The sequence below is a fragment of the Mesoplodon bidens genome (assembly GCF_964165515.1).
Source record: "Mesoplodon bidens genome assembly, chromosome: 3".
NCBI lineage: Eukaryota > Metazoa > Chordata > Mammalia > Artiodactyla > Ziphiidae > Mesoplodon > Mesoplodon bidens.
Genome location: NC_138178.1, coordinates 21,104,447 through 21,125,257, shown reverse-complemented (window position 1 = coordinate 21,125,257; position 20,811 = coordinate 21,104,447). Strand labels below are relative to the sequence as shown.

The window sequence follows — 20,811 nt, the reverse complement described above, 5'->3', positions numbered from 1 at the left end:
GGATTCTGTGGTTCAATTTCTTCGCAGGTGACTCTAATCACCATACTCATGGAAACCACAGTCTCATAAGGTTTGGGGCTGGAGGTTTTATTTGTTTGGATGGAAGAGGTCCAAAGGGGGGGTTGCTTTTTGTTTGGATTTGGATTTTGGTTTTAGTTTCTGTATCTAAGAAGAGGGAAGGATATTGCAGAAATTTTAGTTATATGAAAAGAAAAACTACGAGTCTTGTCCCTGGTAATAGTGGGACAGTTTAAGAATGTTGCTTTATATAGATGACGTTCTTTTTTAACACATAGGGACCATTCAGAAGAGCCAACCATTGAAGAGTCATTATAAGCAATAAAAAAATAATTTCATTTTTTAAAGGCATCAGTTTATCAAAATACGAGGAAAAGAACCCAAAATTAGGGCTTCCCTGGTGGCACAGTGGTTGAGAGTCCGCCTGCCGATGAAGGGGACACGGGTGCCCCGGTCCGGGAGGATCCCACATGCTGCTGAGCGGCTGGGGCTGTGAGCCATGGCCGCTGGGCCTGTGCTGTCCGGAGCCTGTACTCTGTAACGGGAGAGGCCACAACACTGAGAGGCCCGCGTACCGCAAAAAAAAAAAGAACCCGAAACCAAATCTTGTAATTCATACAGTGACATGGAGGAAAATTATATTTGGGGGCAAAGTTTCTCAACACTAAATTTAACCTTTGAGTTTTACATATAGAAAGTTTATTGTTGCTTTTCTTGAGCTAAAGATGAATAGTTGGCCAAGTTTTGAACAGGGCAGTATCTTGTTTGTTCATTTTTACTGGTCTCCCTCATAGCTGAAGGTGAATGAATCTTTCTGATGGCCTTTTTCTTAGTAGGCAATGGATCCATTTGATGTAAAGCTGTTCAGAATCAGGAACAGAATGCTTAGGGGAGAGAGGAAAAGAAAATTCGCACTATATACAGCATGGAATTAATCTCCAGTGTATGTAAGAAAACACTTGTTCCTCACAATTAGGAAGATAAGAGCAAAATCTTCAGCCTGTATTGGACTCAACACAGCCTTTCAAAAGATTGTCTATCACCAAATACTTTCAGGAAGTGTATTTCAAAGCATGTCCTCCTGAACGCTACGGTTTCCTAGGGGCGTCTTAGAAGAGGAAGCAGGAGCCTCATGCAAACAGTCTTATCCACCCCTAACCTGATCCCAAACCTAGTCCCACCCCAATACAGATGCACCCTACTTGTGTATTCCTCTCTGCTGGAGGAAAGGAGTGCCCTGTGTGGTTGATCACGTGGGGTCCACGTGGGGGCGTGGCTTCTGGGTACCACACCTCCCCCTGCTGAGGACTAGCCCTGTGAACCCAAATTTGCATGCCCAAATGTCCTCACCTGCATTAACAAAACAGTGGTGCTTCTGGTAACTTACTTTGTAAACAACTTAGTCACAAGGGCTGAACAAGCTAACACACCTAAAGAAATTAGTCCCAGTAATAAACTTTCACTAGTATCTGTTTCTGCACTTGGACTTGGGACACGGTTTCATCCAAAGGAAAGTTTCTACTGCCTTTAAAAAGTTTTTGGAAGGACTACTGCTTTAAAACATGATTTAATAATTGAGGAGCATGCTTTTGTCCTTTTGTCCTTTTGTCCTTTGGCAAAAGCCAAGTCCCTCCTCCTTTTCACCCATTAACCCTGAACTCCAAGGGTTAAGGGTCCATTCCCCCTTCTTCTCCAGATCTGAATCTCAGCAGCAGAGCAGTGGGTTAATATATAAAAATGATGTCATTGTAGTCACAGAAACTATTTCATTATAATCTTTTGTTTTTTCCTGCTAACTTTCTAAAGGGAGAAACAGCTTATTAATTATCTAAGCATTTGGAACCCTTTGCAGGTACATGTCCCACAAATGCTATTATTATCACCCACATTTGGTGAAGTACTTGGGGATTACAAGTGTCATGTAAATGTTTACGCATTATTATACTGCGACCCAAGATCCACAGTGGGACAGCAAAGACAGCCCAGGAAGGAGCATGAAGCCCCAGAGAGGCAATGTTTTTTGTAAAAAGTATGAAATTCTTCTCTTTGTTTAGCATAAGGAGAGTTGTACTTCTGCGGAGAGTCATTTACAGCCATTAGGGAAACTATGTATGACTGTAAAAGAGACAGCTGAGGGTTTGCTGCATATTTTCAAATAGAAGGGGGTCCTTCAAGAAAAGGGTAACAGGGAAAGGATTTAAAATGCTGTGAGGGGCATTTCGAGTTGACTGAAAGAACTTCCTGACAGTAAAAGCAGCATGCTTCCAACAGCTGTCACCACATCTTTCCCTCTGGAGACTCTCAGGAAAGAAGAGATTCTTTTTCTTGGTAAGCTCAGCCTAAAGGCAAGAAATTGGAACCCATCCTCCTGGCTGACCATTTTAAGTAGTAAGGTCACTGCAGAACATTGAATGGCACTATGTTCTCTTTAAATCTGGACTCAGCTTGTGGGGAGTGTCTTGGTTGGTGCCAGTGTGTCCTTAACATCCCCTAACACTCACTCTCTACACTCTTTTCAACCGAGACAAAAAGATCTAGAACCGGCCATGTGTCCAGGCACAACAATCATTGTTTTGTTAGACCAGGGAGGCTGATTTCCATTTATGGTGATGGTCTTAAAATTACCTTCTAAAGTAAGTGCAGGAAAAAGAGGAATTGGATATAAAGAGAGTAAAGGTCCTATCAAGTAAAGGTCCTATCATGTAAAGCTCATGTGGCATGCAGGTGTCAGGAAAATCTGAATGACCTGGGAGGTCATGGAGACCCCTATGCTAGGTGATTTCAAGGTCTTCTAATGCCAGGATCCTGGGAGGACAGGGTGGGGAGGGGTTTCAGTAGTGGAGTCTTACCTAGAACCTCAGAAAGCAGGAAAGCATATGCTATGAGGCAGTGCTTACAAAAATAAACCCGTACAGTCACAAAAAACCTACATCAGCACACAGACCAGTCTAGAGGAAAACAGTTCTGCTCTGGATATTGTTTTCAACATCTGCTGTGCACGGTTTCAGACGATTGTTGAAAGGATGTTCAGTTTTAAATAAAGGACAAAAGATATACAAGTTGAGGGAGAAAAGCCCACGCCCTTTTCTCTTAATGCTTGGAGAGATTCTACATTTCCCCCTCTTCACATTCTTTTAAAACACGAGAAAGAAAGAAAGGAGGAGGGGAAAACAGTGTAACAAATTCCTGCCAGAAAGCACACAGTAAATTCTAGCTTGTTAGCAGGCCGGTTCCAAATGATTTCTAAAAAACAAATCCTCACAGTCATGTAGTTACAGCCTCTGAGGGAAGCTGTAAGCCCAACGCTGGTGTCCCAGAACCCAAGCCACCAAAAAAAAAAAAAAAAAAAAAGGGAAAAAAGAAACCTAACCGGTCTTCTGACAGGAATATGAAAGCAAAATCTCACGAGGATGCCCCAGAGGAGGAGAAAGCTGCAGCTTGCAGTAATCTGTAAATGATTGCTGTTAAAGTCTAGAGGCTTCAGGCTTGATCTGTTTGTTCCAAAAGCAAGCCAAGGAGGACGGTGTTAATAAAGAGAGATTTAACTGAGAGCTGTGCTTGGAATAAAGTGGGCTACAAAAAGGTCAAATGTGATCAGTTGGCGCAGATTACAAGGGCTTTAAAAGGTGGTGTGGAGAAATGAGCCAGGGCTGGGGAGTAATCTAGCGCAAGATTGATTAGGCCGTGGGCGTGGAGAAAAGCCAGGACAAGTGCTTATCAATCCTAGAAGGAGGAAGAGCCGAGCGTGCAGGCGCCCGGTCGCTCCGGGCCTGAGCCGAGCAGCCGGCGGCCGCTTCCTTCCCCCGCATCCTCTCCCCGCGCCCCCTCCTCTCGGGACTGGATCTGCCTTCGGCCGCCCTTTAGACAATGGTCTCCTTAATCTCTGACTTGGATCCACTCAAAGACTGGAAAGTTTTAAGGTAGGCCTGCTTTTCTTTCTCTCTCGTCGCTGTTACCGTTCACGGCCAAGTGCTTCCCCCGCCCGCACCCCGATTACGGCGCGTGGGATGCTGCGTGCAGTGCCAGGGGTGGGTGGCAGGGACCGCCGGGTCTGCTTAGCGGGATGCTCCGTGGTGATGCGGAAACAACTTCCAGCGGATGTGGAAAGAGGGGCGGGAGAAGTCCTCAGTTTCACTCCCTCAGGGGAAGGCGGTGCATTTTAATGAGAGTTTGTCTTACTGGAATGATTCCTGACATTGGCTGACTCAGGGAGCCAGTTATACTTAGTATTGCGTTCCATGGGGCGCTGAATCCGTCAGAGGGGATGTGGGAAACTTTCTGGGACTTCAGATAAAAAACCGAACTTTCCAGAAGACTATTCCTTCACCTCTTTTAAGAGGGTCTGTGGAAACGCCGTTTCCTCCTGTGACCTCTCCTCCCCACCCCCAGGCCTAATTTGGAAAAGCCGGTCGTATAAAAACTCAGCTGACCTCGGAACGGAATGAGTAGAGTTTCTGAAACAAGGTCGTTCTCTGAATGCACCTGAAAAGGTGAACTCAGACCTCTTCATGAGTCAGAGACCCAGAGAAATGAGAACCCAAGGACCTCAAAGCGGCGAAAGTTATTGCATTTCCTCCACTTGGGTCTAAGCTGACTCCTTCCGAGTTCACAATGCCTTCCTAGGTCTAAGTTAATACTGAAGGGTATTTCCCAGCCAAAAGCACTTTGGGCAATTTTTAAAATACAAAAATGTTAAATGGAGGAGTTTCTATGAAAAGTGGTTTAACAACAATGGCATGTTGTCCTGAATACCTACTCCCAAACATGATTCCATTGGAACTAAACCAAAACCCAAAACGTCACCTCTTTTTCCTGACATCTTGTATTAATTGCCAATTACTTATTTTCCTGAGCCTGCCTTAGTTTTTTTTCAAATTGTATTATTTTTTAAATTTATTTTATTGAAGTATAGTTGATTTACAATGTGTTAATTTCTATGGTACAGCAAAGTGATTCAGTTATACATACATATATACACATATATATTCACATTCTTTTTCATATTCTTTTCCATTATGGTTTAACACAGATACTGAATATAGTGCCCTGTGCTAGACAGTAGGACCTTGTAGTTTATCCATCCTATATATACTAGTTTGCATCTGGTAATCCCAAACTCCCAATCCCCCCCTCTCCCACTCCCCCTCGGCAACCCCAAGTCTATTCTCTATGTCTGTGAGTCTGTTTCTGTTTTGCAGGTCAGTTCATTTGTGTCATATTTTAGATTCCACATATAAGTGATATCATATGGTATTTGTCTTTCTCTTTCTGACTTCATAGTAAGATAATCTCTAGGCCCATCCATGTTGCTGCAAGTAGCATTATTTTATTCCTTTTTAGGGCTGAGTAGTATTTCATTGTATATATGTACCACATCTTCTTTATCCATTTATCTGTTGATGGGCATTTAGGTTGTTTCCATGTCTTGGCTATTGAAAATAGTGCTGCAGTGAACTAATTTGAACTAATTTGATTATTTTTAAAAGCAACCACATGATACAAAAGAGCAAATAAAAGAAAAATTGGCCACTATCCATCTTATTTTCTTTTAAAAAATTCTTGCATCTTGCTTTCTAGAACTTCACGTGTATACATGTTATATAATATGTGTCATTTTATAATCTGCTCTTCTTCCAGTTAAATATCAAACACATTTCCATGTTTCTGCCTCCCCTTCATAACTATAATTTTAATGACTAAAACAGCATCATGATGTTGATGTACATTGTTTTACTAAATTACCCTGTTGGTTGAAAATTTAGATTGTTTCCAGTCCTTGGTTTATATGAACGACGACTCAGAGAGCTATACCTTTCTGCTTTCATTAAATAATTCCCAGGATTTCTAGATGAAAAGGCATGAATGTTTTATGGGCCTGTCAGTGATACTTTCTTCTTTTTGTAGGTTTAAATTTTATTTTTAATTGAGAGATGCTAAAGTACTTCTGTACATGTCCTTATGATGCAGCTATTATAATAAATTTCATTCTTTAACTGGATTACTAACCTGTTTCTAAAATTGAAATATTTCTTAAGCATGCTTTTTAAAAAATTGTTTTGGGTGATTAACTTATTATTGCACAAGTGGATAAGGTGGGCCCCAGCTCTAAGAACGTGTGTAAGATTACAAATCTTTAAAAATGTTGCCTTCAAAGGCCTTTTCAGATAATGATCCCTAGTCTTAACACACTTAGAAGCCAGTGGTAATGTTGCCTTTCCCCTAAATGTGTCTCTAACATAAGTGAAGGTTATTTTATGGCTGGAGTAAATAAAGCTTCACAAACTTGGACTGGGAAGACCTGGGAAAGAGAAACATCTTCCCATTGACCTCTGGGTACACTAAGTTCGTTCTCGCCACACCTCTTCTTGGCAAGTGTTATTCCATCATCATTTTAACTGTGTAATTCTTTCCTGCAATAAGGAATTATGAAGTATGTAGTGTTTAGGTGTCGCATTTTAAATTCCTTAATTGTTTATAAATCGGGCATCAGCTTGGCTAATTCTGATTCATGGAACCATTCACTCACCAACACTAATGCTCTGTCCGTTACAGACACACCTTGTTTTAATGCTTTGCTTTATTGTGCTTGGAAGATATTGCCTTTTTTTTTTTTTTTTTTTAAACAGACTGAAGGTTTGGGGCAACCCCGTGTCGAGCAAGCCTTTTGGTGACATTTTTCCAACAGCATTTGCTCACTTCATGTCTCTGTGTCCCATTTTGGTAATTCTTAGAATGTCTCAATTTTTTCATCATTATTATACTTATTCTGGTGATCTGTGATCAGTGATCTTTGATGCTACCATTGCAAAAAGATGATGACTCGCTGAAGGCTCAGATGATGGTTAGCATTTTTTAGCAATTAAATATGTATATTTTTTAACGTCTTTATTGGAGTATAATTGCTTTACAATGGTGTGTTAGTTTCTGCCTTATAAAAAAGTGAATCAGCTATACATATACATATGTCCCCATATCTCTTCCCCCTTGCCTCTCCCTCCCACCCTCTCTATCCCACCCCTCTAGGTGGTCACAAAGCACCGAGCTGACCTCCTTGTGCTATGTGGCTGCTTCCCACTAGTAGCAATAAAATATTTTTAATTAGGTATGTACCTTGGTTTTTTTTTTATAAATTGATTTATTTATTTTTGGCTGTGTTTGGTCTTAGTTGCTGCGCGGGGCTTTCTCTAGCTGCGGTGAGCGGGAGCTACTCTTTGTTGCGGTGCGCGGGCGTCTCATCACAGTGCCTCTCCCATCATGGTGGTCTCTCCCGTTGCAGAGCACAGGCTCCAGGCACACAGGCTTCAGTAGTGTGGCACGCAGACCCAGCAGCTGTGGCTTGCAGGCTCAGTAGTTGTGGCGCACGGGGTTGCTCCAGTTGCTCCATGGCATGTGGGATCCTCCTGGACCAGGGATCGAACCTGTGTCCCCTGCATTGGCAGGCAGATTCTTAACCACTGCACCACCAGGGAAGTCCCTGTACATTGTTTTTTTTAGACATAATGCTATTGCACACTTAATAGATGACAGTATAGTGTAAACATACCTTTTATATGCACTGGGAAACCAAAAAATGTGACTCAATTTATTGCAATTTTCACTTTATTGTAGCGGTCTGGAATCAAAACCGTAATATCTCTGAGGTGAGCCTGTGTATGTGGGAGAAGGAAAGATATAACATGATCTTCTAAGTGGGATAATCTAGCAGGAGACTGAAGATGTGTATGCTGATGGCATACAGGGTTGTATGTGATATGATTTACGTCAATAAGATGCTTTTCAGGGCTTCCCTGGTGGCGCAGTGGTTGAGAGTCCGCCTGCCAATGCAGGGGACACGGGTTCATGCCCCAGTCTGGGAAGATCCCACATGCTGCGGAGCAGCAAGGCCGGTGAGCCATGGCCGCTGAGCCTGCACGTCCGGAGCCTGTGCTCTGCAATGGGAGAGGCCACAACGGTGAGAGGCCCGCATACCGCAAAAGAAAAAAAAAAATGCTTTTCAAATCCAGAGGTGGGAGATCCTATTATAATACTGCTACTGCCTTTGTCTGATAACAGGTGAACAGAATGCTTGGTGTATAACACGGAAAGGCTTTCAAACCTGCCTACCCTGGAATATTTTCAGATGTTTGCTCCAGTTATGCAGCCTGGAGTTCTGCCAAATCTGCTGCTCTTGAAAAGTGATTGCAAGGCACATTTTTTGAATCTGCTTACACCCTAATTTAGTGTTTTAAGATATGATCTGAGGGTGGGATACAAGTTCCGGTCCTAAACCTTTGTCGGGCACTGTATATTTAGCATCACTCCCTCCTAGGTCCATTTTGTCAAATGGAAAAAAAAATCCAGGTTGGGAATCCTGCTGTTGGCTGTTTTAATTCCTGTCTACCTCAAGGGGCATAAAAGAAACAATTTCCACCAAAAGACATGCCAACAAACTTGCAACTGTAAGACTCCCCTCTTGACCGTTGGGAAAGCACAAACACAAAAGCTTCACTCAAGAGAATCAAAATCAGCTAAATCAAGAAAAAATAGTCTTAGTACATAGAAGATGAAAAAGGAAATGACAAGGTAGTAGATGTATGATTAAAAGAATAAAACAAACCTGCCAATCTGATTCATATAAGATTTCATGTTCATCGATACCACTTGAGGGAAAGCAAGTCATAAAGATGACTCAAGTTCAACAGGTTGAAAACGGTACCTGTTCTCTCCCCTAAAACCTGCTTCTTTTTTGGTGTTCACAGGCTTATAAAACACACCACGTAGGTATCTGGCCAGGTACTCAAATTGGAAAGTTGGCATCCTCCCTCATCCCTCATTTTCCCTCCTAATTACATCTAAACTATCACCAGCTCCTGATGATTTCAACTCCTAAACATCTCCTGCCTCCCCACTTTTCTCCACCTTTCCTTGCTGTGTAGTCTTGTTTTGCTCAGAACTCCGTACTACCGCCTAAATCTCCCTGCTTCAGTTCTAGCTATCATAGTCTACTTCTCACAGAAGAGGAATGAAAACACTTAAAAGCCATAAATTGGATCATGTGATGTTCCTTTTTAAAAGCCCTCCCTTTACTCTTCAAGTAAAAGCCAAGATCCTTATCCTAACCCACAAGACCCCGTCTGACCTTGCCCTTGACTACCTCTTCAACCTTATTTCCTCCTTCTTTCCCCAGAGCCCACGTTGCTTCAGCCCCTCTGGTCGGCTTTCTCTTCCTCGAGTGATCCAAGCTTACTTTGGCTATAGAGTATTTGCAAGGGGCTCTCCCTCTCCCTGCCTGGAAATCTTCTCCCTCGATGTTTGCAGGGCAAGATGCTGCTGTCATTCAAGTCTTAGCTCAGATGTCACCTCCTCAGTGAAGCCTTCCTTGATCCCTCAATTTATTAAAAAAAACTTTTTGTTGTTGATGTGTAGTTAATTTACAATTAGTGTTAGTTTCAAGGGTACAGAAGTGATTCAGTTATACATATATGCTCTTTTTCAGATTCTTCTCCATTATAGGTTTTTACGAGATACTGAGTATAGTTCCTTGTGCTATATAGTAGGACCTTATTGTTTATCTGTTTTATATTCAGTAGGGTGTATATGTTAATCCCAACCTCCTAATTTATCCCTCCCTCCCAGATCCCTTAATTTAAGGCCATCCAAAAATCACTCTTCAGCATTTCTCACTGATAGGTTGAATCATATAAAATTGTCAATATTCAACTACTGTAGACCTATAAAAATTACAGTTTCATATGGTTGAACTAATATTCTCATTATAGCACTTATCAGTACTTGCTATTTTTATATGTGCTTATTATTTCTCTTCACCATTAGAATGTATAATTGGTGTGGTTAACTGGTATGGTTAACTGGTGCCTAAAATATTTCCTGGCACATTACAGAGAATGAATGAATGAAGGATGAATGAATGAATGACGTGGTCACCGTTTGTCTCCCTCATTGACTTTATACTCTATGAGGCCAGATTGTTCATACTCTAATGCCAGTATTTACCACAGGAATGGTGGTGGTGTCTTATGTGGAATGAATAAATGGATGAATGAATGAGTGACTTGTAACTCCCCGTTCAGTAGTTCTCTGTTCACTTCCTCCTTTCTGTTCCAGTCAGCAAAGTGTCTGGATTTGATAACATGGGAAAGTTTTAAATTCTCTGGGGATCTGATAGATGACTGTTATTCAAGCAGAATTCTTTCTCCCTAAGACAGTGATCTAGATCAGGGGTTGGCAAACTTCTATAAAGGGCCAGATAGTACATAGGTCAGTTTTCGCTGCCCACACAGTCTCTGCTGCAGCTACTTAGGTCTGCCATCCTAGCATGAAAGTAGCCACAGGTAATATGTAAATGACTAAGGTTGAGTGTGAACCAATAAAACTTTATTTACAAAAACAGGAAGTGGGTGGGATTTGGCCCAAGGGCCATAGCCTACCTTTCATCTGTTATCTAGGCTAATGATTTGACCAACAAGAAATCGTTTTGACAGATAGCTGGAAGGATGTTGTCAAATCTCATGGCAAAGTACATAATCATGAACTTACCTCCTTATTGGGAAAAAATATTTTAAAGAGCCTTGGTCATATTTCACAGATCAGAGATGTTTTCGGTCATGAGCACTTGATCTCACAAAGATGATTATAGTCTGGAGGAAATTTATGGCTCCCCAAATTCTTTAAATGTTTGGGTGAGCCTTCAGGCTATAACAAAATACACTTTTGCCTGTTCCCTTACTGTGTGTGTGAGAAACTCCCATTAATGAGAACAGCACATGTTGATGGAAAAAAATTGACCAAATCCTGACATGTTTAAAGTCAGTGCTTGGCCTCGTTTCTTTCTGTTTCGTTGCTTTCTCCAGCTCAGTTAGGAGATGTTTCCCTTTCACGTGCCTGATAAATCTCCCAAGATGAATTCCAAACTCACGGAGGAAAGCATGCTGTGTGATTTTGAATGAATGCCATGTATAGATACTCTTCAGCTCACGTTACATGACATCTTGGAGGCGCTCGGAGTGAGGAGAGTTTACGTGGAACTCTCTTGGTGTCCAGTGAGAGCAGGCTGGCCATCTGAAGATCAGAGATTAGTCTTCTTAGAGGATGATAGAAGAATTATTAATGCTTTCTGTGTGCCAGGCATTATGCTAAGAGCTCTGTATTTAATATCTCATTTAATCTTTGCAACAACCTTATGAAGTAGGTGCTGTCTGGTCATGGCACCTTTCCTTGGTATGTTGGTAACTTAATGAAGCATCTTGCCTTAACTATGCCTCAGATGGGAAAAATTTGCACCGTATCATTTTCTCCCCCCACTGGAAAGTTTGAAGAATCATGACCCAGTTACTACTGGGTTCTTTAGAAAACCTTTGCAGAGCAGGGGGGACGTAGGCTATGAAAACAGAGTTATATCCAGTAATAATTCTTTTTTTTTTTTTTTTTTTTTTTTGCGGTACGTGGGCCTCTCACTGTTGTGGCCTCTCCCATTGCGGAGCACAGGCTCCGGACGCGCAGGCTCAGCGGCCATGGCTCACGGGCCCAGCCGCTCCGCGGCACGTGGGATCTTCCCGGACCGGGGCACGAACCCGTGTCCCCTGCATCGGCAGGCGGACTCTCAACCACTGCGCCACCAGGGAAGCCCCAGTAATAATTCTTTAAGTAGAGAATTATATGTTTATAAAAATGAATACAAGACCTGGGCCTTTTAAATAATGTATTATATCAGAATAATCTACTCTTTTTCACAAAGGGTGACTAATGTAGCACATTACCTTAATAATAACAGAGTATTATAAGATCACATAAAAATGTAAAGTAGAGAAATCCTGTTATCTATAGGTTGGAATGCTACTGCCAAGGCTTTTACATCTCCTTCCAGCACTCAAAAGAAAGCAAAACACTAAAACACCCTCAGGAGTTGTTTCCACTCCACTGACTCCAATAATCAGCAGAAAAATATTCACTTGACAATTATTTTGTTCCCCATCCTGAACGGGTCTGTTTCCCTAGTGGGCTGGACCAGCAAGGACAAACCCAACACATCCAGATCCTGTGAAATATCTGTTAGGAGAAACACAAGAGGAAATCCCTGTAATTGGGGGAACGTCTCCCACGGGTCAGAGACCACAGGGAAGTTATTTTCCCAAAATAGAGGAGAATCACCTGGCACTTTTATTCCACTCTTTGGGAAGAGAATCTGACACTTACCTCTCTACACTCCCCAAATATGTGTTCAGACTCAGAGTTCCCGAATACTGGCATCATATGCTATAGATTATAGTATAAGGAGCGGACTCAGTGTGTAGGTTTCACGTCTGTTCCCACATGGAGTCCCTGTGTTTACCTCCCCTTTCTGTTTTAGTGCAACAGGAGAAGGCACCTCAGTAGATCAACTAATCACTCTCCTTTCTGCATCTCTGTGTTAAAAAATCTCCACTACCCAAACACCATATTATTCACGAGGACATGGTTTGTCTCTCTTGTTTACCACTGTGTCTCCAGCAGTGCCCAGCCCTGATGCAGGTTTGATACTTATTTCCAGCAAGGATGTCTCACTAACCCTCTCTCCCTGGCTTCCACCCACCCATCTCCCACCAGGAAGGAAGGTTTTCTTCCCCTAAATGCTCATAGCCCTGAATCTAAACCTTAGATGCTCCAATGCAAGTGCAGATTTTCTACTTTGTAATATTTATGTATATCTTAGTTCCATTCCTAGACTGTGAACTCTCAAAAGATAAAGGCCATGCCCCATTCATCTTTGCATCCACTTGCATCCTTAGTATTACCCGACACCGCATTTTGCCCAGCCAGGATTTGAACAGACATCCACACATTCCTCATTTGTAAGATGAGAGATTGAACCAGATTATATCTAAGGATCCCTTTCTATAAAATTATGTGATCAATGTGAGATAGAACGAAGCACTCTCCCCCAGGACCCTGAGTCCCACCTCTGAGCCATACCGTGCATCCTTTCCCTATATTGTTGAATGTTTCTCCCAGCAAAACAATTCTCTTTCTATTGATCCACATATTCTTTCAAGGCTCTTTTACTCCCAGTCCTTCTGTAGAGTTGACAGACTAAAGTACAAACCTGTTTTCAGATGTTCTGTCTCGAACTAGGGCAATAATGTAAATCAGCTGTTCCAGGGATGAGTTTTGCTGACACGTAGACATTAGCAATCATAGGACCAGTCCTGTGGGGCTGAGTATTGCAATTAATCTGGGTTGCAGGTGTTTCAGTTACCCATGGCTTTGGCACGCCCTTTGTTTTTCATTGCATTAGTTTTTCATTCTTATAGAGACACAAATGTCTAAGCCAGAAAGAATTGTAAGAGGCCCCTGGAAACAGCAGTTTTCTCTATTTTGTCATGTTTCCCGGTGAGTAAGTGAAAGATTTTGTAAACTGGAAAAATGTTGCCCTCATTTAAGTTTGGTATTTACAAATGGAACTTAATGCTTCTTCTGAGGCTTGGCACATGATATTTTTTCCCACCATCATTATCATGATCGTTACTGACCACAACAACCATTACTGAGTCCCCGAAAGCTGGGCTGTTCTTTCCTTCCCCATGAAAACACATGTGCTTCAAAGGTTTGTTAACCTAAGCTTCTGAAGGTAACTTTGCCTGATAACCCTATTCACATCGACCGACCACTTGCTTCATTAGAACTTCCTTAACATTTAGTTACCACTCTACAGAGATGTAGTTTATTTGTTTATTTATTTTTGGCTATGTTGGGTCTTCGTTTCTGTGCGAGGGCTTTCTCTAGTTGCAGCAAGCGGGGGCCACTCTTAATTGCGGTGCGCGGGCCTCTCACTATCGCGGCCTCTCTTGTTACGACGGAGCACAGGCTCCAGACGCGCAGGCTCAGTAGTTGTGGCTCACGGGCCTAGTTGCTCTGCGGCATGTGGGATCTTCCCAGACCAGGGCTCAAACCTGTGTCCCCTGCACTGGCAGGCGGACTCTCAACCACTGCGCCACCAGGGAAGCCCCCAGAGATGTAGTTTAAATAACTATTTGGAATGTGGGGTTTTTTTGTCAGGTATCACTGACATATAACATTATATTAGTTTCTGGTGTACAACATAATGATTCCCTGTTTGCGTAGATTGCAAAATGATCACCACAATAAATCTAGTTAACATCGATCACCAAACATAGTTACAAAATTTTTTTCTTATGGTGAGAATTTTTAAGATCTACTCTCTTAGTAGTTTTCAAATATGCAATACAGTATTATTAGCTATAGTCATCATGCTGTAGTTTCATCCTCGTGACTTATACATTTTATAGCTGGAAGTTTGTACCTTTTGGCTCACTTCATCTATTTGGCCACCAAGCCCCCACCTCTGGCAACCACCAATCTGTTCTCTGCATCTATAAGCAGTTTGAGTTGTGGGCTGAGGTGTTTGTTCTTTTAAGATTCTACATATGAGATAATACAGTATTTGTCTTTCTCTGTCTTATTTCACTGAGCATAATGCCCTCAGGGTCCATCCATGCTGTTGCAAATGGCAGGATTTTATTCTTCTTTCTGGCTGAGAATATTCCATTGTGTTTATATACCACATCTTCTTATCCATTCATCTACTGATGGATGTTTAGGTAGTTACCATGTCTTGGCTGTTGTAAATAAGGCTGTCATGACATGGGGGTGCATGTATCTTTTCCAGCTAATGTTTTCATTTTCTTCAGATAAATACCTAGGAGTGGAATTGCCGGATCATGTGGTAGTTCTATTTTTTATTTTTTGAAGAACCTCCATACTGTTCTCCATAGTGGCTGCACCAATTTACGTTCCCACCCACAGTGCACAACGATTCCCTTTTCTCCACACCCTCGCCAACACTTGTTATTTCTTGCCTTTTTGAAAATAGCCATTCTAACAGGTGTGGGATGATACTGCGTTGTGGGTTTGATTGGCATTTCCCTGATGATTAGTGATGTTGAGCACCTTTTTATGTACCTGTTGGCCATCTGTATGTCTTCTTTGGAAAACTGTCTTTTCAGATTCTCTGCCCACTTTTAGATTAGGTGAACTTCCTCAACACTGAGGCCCACTATGGTGGGTATTTAGGTGTTTATGAAATCTACACATTTGAATGACATAACAAATGTAGTTCTTTTACACAAAGATGGAAAGCGAGATTGGGTACTATTAAATGACAGTATGCCTAGGGAACCCAAGAATATTTGGATCCTGATGTAGATGACAGCCACCTCTCGTGTACAAGTTTCCAGAGGGCCTGAGGATAGAGGGACCAAGATGAGGCCCATCAGTTTCTCAACCAAGGATTTTAAAAACCATTTGTTTGGGAATCCTGGGGTTGAGAGAGGGGAGCTGGAACATTCTATGATACTTAGGGAGCCTCCCCTACTGCCAATTCTGCCAAACCCAAACCCTCGTGGCCTGAGAGAAACAATGACAAACTGAAGCAAAAGCAATAGTTTGTAATTAAATGTAGCATTGGCTCAAAACTCCTATGTATATATTTACATAAACCTAATGAGTTGGGTTGGACTATGTAGAACACCCATTTTTCTTCCCTGATGTAATCTAGCTTCTTCCATGTAACTTCTGCTCTGTTTCTCATTGAAACCGCAACTTTAGTTAGGAATGTTTCTGCTGCAGGTTAATCAAACACTGAATATTTCGTCTCCATTTTACAGGGGTCTAAACCAAGGGTTGGCAAACTTCTTTCGCAAAGGGCCAGTTAGTAAATACTTTTGGCTTTGCTGACAAACCATATGGTATCTGTTACAACTATCCAGCTTTACCATGGTAGCACAAAAACAGCCAGAGACAATATAGAAATGAACGGGCATGGCAGTATTCTGATAAAACTCTATTTACAAAAACAGGCGGTGGGTTGGATTTGGCCCACAGGCCATAGTTTGCCAGTGGCCCATGTATGCTACACTGAGTTTTGGACCTTTCAGAGCCAAGGCAGCCTGCACAGCAGTAGGGAAATTAAACCAGAGAAAGCAGCAAGAGAGAGTATGTTTCCCCAAATGCTATGTGCTGAGCTGGCTTAAGCTGTGCTTGTCTTTCTTCCCTGGGAAGAAGAGAAAGTATATGAGGAGTGAGGGAGGGGTGGCTGAACTGTCTCAGACCCAGGGTCACGTTTTACTTTTGCTACATTGAGGCAAGAAGCAAAGCATCCTTTACCTTTAAAGGAAGGTCCAGCACTCTTACCCACCTGTCCTTTATAATGACCCGGAATCTCATCATCCAAAGGAACTCATCCCTTTGGGGAAGGGGGCCAGATGATGAAATGACACCAAGGAAGGGAAGAAAAGAAAAGAGGATCTTGAAAAACCTGCCCAACAAGCATTATAGGAATCTGGGGAAAGAAGGCAGCTGGGATAATTGATTGCCCAAAGCCCAAGAGAGTCAGTCAGAAAGTGACTTCTGGAGAAATCTAACATGACGCCTGGTGCCTTTGGTCTGTATCCACTGTTGCTGTCTTCATCACCACGGAATTGCCCTCTTCTTTAGGATGTGGCTATGCATTTTATTATTAAACAAAAGTAAAGCTCTCTTACACACTGAAGGCAGGTTGAATACATGCGTGATCATAGCAAGCAGAGAGATTTAGCATCTCATAGAAGCCCACGTTTCCTGCTTATGATGGATACCTCTTTGCCCCCACCATGATGGGCCATTCATCACAATCACTGCAGAACACACATAGCATTTTTCAAGAGATTTAGGATTAAGAACTGGCCCCAGGGGCTTCCCTGGTGGCGCAGTGGTTGAGAGTCCACCTGCCGATGCAGGGGACACGGGTTCGTGCCCCGGTCCGGGAAGATCCCACATGCCGCGGAGCGGCTGGGCCCGTGAGCCATGGCTGCTGAGCCTGCACGTCCGGAGCCTGTGCTCCGCAATGGCAGAGGCCACAGCAGTGAGAGGCCCTCGTACCGCAAAAAAAACAAACAACAACAAAAAAAAGAACTGGCCCCAGGCCAAATGAAGTACCACAGCTTCCTCTAGCGTGGGAAGCCTCTTCAGAGAGATCAATCGGTTATAGCTTACTCTGAATTTAGATTAATATGATATGACATCCAGGAATTTATGTTTTAAGACTTACTTCCAGTTATGCAGCATGGGGAGTGGGGTGGGAGTGGGGACAGGAGTATTCAGGAATTAGAAGTTTGTTGAGGATTTCTGTGCCCCAGGGGTTCTGTCTAGAAGACCTGAGCCGGGAGCACTGGAGGGTGAATTGAGTCCCTTCCTGGTTCTGAGAGCTCTCTCCACTCTTGAATCTCACTTAATAAATTACCACTTCACAATAAATTGCCCTTAAATGACTAGATCGAAAGTGTCAGTTCCTCTTGGCAAAGAGCTAGAATGATACGAGAGAAGACCACTGGAGAGGGACGTGGTTTGAGGCAGAATTTCTTTCTTAAAGACTTTAATTACATTTATAACTTCTTCTCAATAGGCAGGAAACCCTCTTGAGTGCCGGCCCTGCCCGGGATCGAATCAGGCTCCCTCCCAGCACGTTGGCTTTGTCTTTCCTCCTCCCCGCCTCCCAACTGTCCCCTCCTGGAGCAGGAGGCAGATTTTACCTGTGGGCACCTGGCATTGGTGATGACAGACAGAAAGTGGCAGGAAGGAACAAGCGCTACGCAAGGCATCATTTGCTCAATTAATATTTCCGAAGGAAAGGAAGGGAGGGTCGTTATTTTCATTTTTGAAAGAGGGGTGAGTATGTTTGAGGAAAACAGTGCCTGAGAACTTGGATTTTTATCTAAAATTTAAAAACCAGTAACTGAGTTGGAGAGTAAAGCCCTTTTCCCTGCTTTCCAAACTAGTTTTTGCCTTTCTGTCTTCTCTCATGACAAAAGGCAGGTGGTAAAGGTGGTTTTCCATTTATTGAACATATCTTAAGCAGAGCTCTCAAAACAGAACTAGCGTGTTGTGCTTTTGAATCCTGTTTTTAAGCTCTGTCTGCAATCAGGCAAAGCTCTCTGGAGGATAAAGCTATATTAAGCTTTAAATCTCTAGTTAATTTTTTTTTTTTTTTTTTTTTTTTTGCGGTATGCGGGCCTCTCACTGCTGTGGCCTCTCCCGTTGCGGAGCACAGGCTCCGGACTCGCAGGCTCAGCGGCCATGGCTCACGGGCCCAGTCGCTCCGCGGCATGTGGGATCTTCCCGGACCGGGGCACGAACCCATGTCCCCTGCATCGGCAAGTGGACTCTCAACCACTGCGCCACCAGGGAAGCCCTCTAGTTAATTTTTGTTTGTTTGTTTCCATAAAATTGGTTTCCTTGTCTTTTGCTTTTTCTCTGCAGGTCACCATTCAGTAAATCAGCAGAATCACCAGTCCTCTCAATGAGCCCATTAGTTAGATGGGGATCAGAGAGAAATATTTTGCATATAAACTTCAAACACCATAAAGCAGAGAAAGAGAGAGTAAGAAGATTTGGAGCCCTTGACTCCAAGTTTCATAGCATGGGTATTTCGTCCTGGTAATTAGTTGAAGTCCCTTTTGATCATCATTTCTAATTTTTTGGCAATGTTTTTTCTTTATAAAGACTGTGAATGTTTTTTTAACTTGTCCTAACACCCTTCTCCCATGTAGATCTTTTACTTTCATTGACCCCTGCAACTGAATTTGATCTGAACTTTAACCTCCAAACTGTAAAATAAAAGTTTGAACCTAATCTTGAGGAGATAAATTTCTGCATTTGCCATTGGTAGGCACAATGGCTTTTGTTAATGAGAGTTCAGATGAGGAAAAAATAAACCCGTTCTAGAAGGTCGTGGAAAATGCCCTCATGTTTCACAAATCCATTGATTTACTTTTTTTTTTTTTTTTTTTTTGCGGTATGCGGGCCTCTCACTGTTGTGGCCTCTCCCGTTGCGGAGCACAGGCTCCGGATGCGCAGGCCCAGCGGCCATGGCTCACGGGCCCAGCCGCTCCGCGGCATGTGGGATCTTCCCAGACCGGGGCACGAACCCGTATCCCCTGCATCGGCAGGCGGACTCTCAACCACTGCGCCACCAGGGAGGCCCCTGATTTACATTTTGATTTCTCTTTATATCTGATTTTTTTAAAGAAAATAATTGGAGACAAATGGTAATTAATTTTGTGTTACAAGGTGATTCTGAGAGCTGCCTCTCTGTTTCTGACTTTAGATAAAACTCTGTTTTTAAAAGTATTTGCTGAAAACCTAATCTACCTGATTATAGCAATCAAGATGTTTCGGGTATATTGAGTGTATTTTGTAAATGCACAGTTTAATTATGATATTCTTTGTGTCCCTTTCCTGTAATTATTTTTCTCTGCATTATGCACATACTGAATAGCCATTGAGCTGTCTGTAAGGGGAAAAATGAATAAGTGGAAAATTAAATGTCCAGTTAAGTAGCAACAAGCCTCCATGCAGATATGGAAAACAAGTCATATCTTAAAAATACGGTCCATTCTTCTGAAGAACCTTGGATAAACAAACTTAGTATGATGCTAATCATCTGGTACTAATTTGCTGCCTTGCTTTTCCATTAAACTCTCCCCAGGTGACTCCATATAACAATTGGGTTTAGTAGATTCCAGATTCAGGTAATGGATTAAAGTTAAGCAGATATTCTTTTAAAAAGACAGCATGTAACAAAAGTCTGTACTAGAGTCTTCAATGTGAAAACCTCTAGTGGAGGAAAGATAAGCTCTGTTAATTGGCACTCTTCTGCCCTTCCTTAAGAAAGACAATTGGGAGTTGAAAAAGGAAATTGGAAGTCTGTAGGTCAGAGTTATGTGGCATCAGGAAATCAAACAGGCAACTTGGAAACTGGTTCCGGAAGTTTCTGGATGGTACACAACAAACATGGCAGGCGGTCGAGGAGGAGAGGTTGTATGAAGTGAATGGATGCTTGTCGTGAGTCAGAGCTGAAGAGAAGGAATAGACACATCTGTCTATATTAGGTTTTCTTTATCCTGAATTATGGGCATGAACACTGTTCTGGAGTGAGATCATGAGGTTGCTGAGCTTGCTCCACTCCTCAGCATTTCTTGTTCTCATTTGTTCCTGGGGCCTAACATGTAGGGGGAGAGAGGGCTTCAAAGCAAAATAGACCCGAGTTCAAATCCAGTCTGCCACTTAATAGCTCTGTGACCTTAGGTAGGTACTGACTCTCTGAGGTAGTATTACCCAAGCAAAGTTCATGTGCCCCACACACAGTGAGGCCAAAGAAACAGAAATGTCAGAGTTTGGGGCAGAGAAATGTTTATTGCAGGGCCAAGCAAGGAAAACAGGTGGCTCATGTTCAAACACCCCAAACTCCCCAATGGTTTTGTGGGAATAGTTTTTATATGCAAATTTGGGGTGAGGGCTACAGGGTATGTGACTTTCTTCTGATTGGTTGGTGGTGACGTAGCAAGGTGGTGCCCCAGGAATCTTGTGCTCAGCCAGAAGTTGCCATCCTCCACCTGGGTGGAGGTTTTAGTTCTGCAGAAGAACTCAAAGATATTGTTATATATATTCCTTGAAGAGGAACCAGGACCCTGCCCCATGGTGCACTGTTGTTTCTTGACTGCTCCTCCCTTGTTCCTGCATTCCCTCCCTTCCCTGATTAGCAACTGTTTGAATCTGCCCTTTGGAACTCAGAGAAGGTCAAGGAGGCTGAATGAAACCTATTTCCTACAAAGAAGAAGCAGGGGACACAGAAGGAAAGGCTTTTGTGCCAGAAGGGCCCCACAGGGTCCTGCTGGGTTTCAGTAGCCTACCTTGAAGGTCTGCTGTTAAACTCACAGGTCATCTTTACAAAACCTCTGGCACCTAGTTCTCACTCACTCAATC

The 20,811-nt window shown here is 42.7% G+C and overlaps 1 protein-coding gene across 1 annotated transcript in view; it reads left to right on the top strand.

The window, feature by feature from the left end:
* The first annotated feature begins 3,741 nt into the window (after positions 1 to 3,741).
* Positions 3,742 to 20,811, top strand: part of CELF2 (CUGBP Elav-like family member 2) — a 524,871-nt gene continuing 507,801 nt past the window's right edge. The window contains exon 1 of the mRNA XM_081226997.1: positions 3,742 to 3,938. Within this exon, the coding sequence (XP_081083123.1) occupies positions 3,886 to 3,938 (53 nt within the window). The 5' untranslated portion in view covers positions 3,742 to 3,885. The remainder of the gene's footprint in view (positions 3,939 to 20,811) is intronic.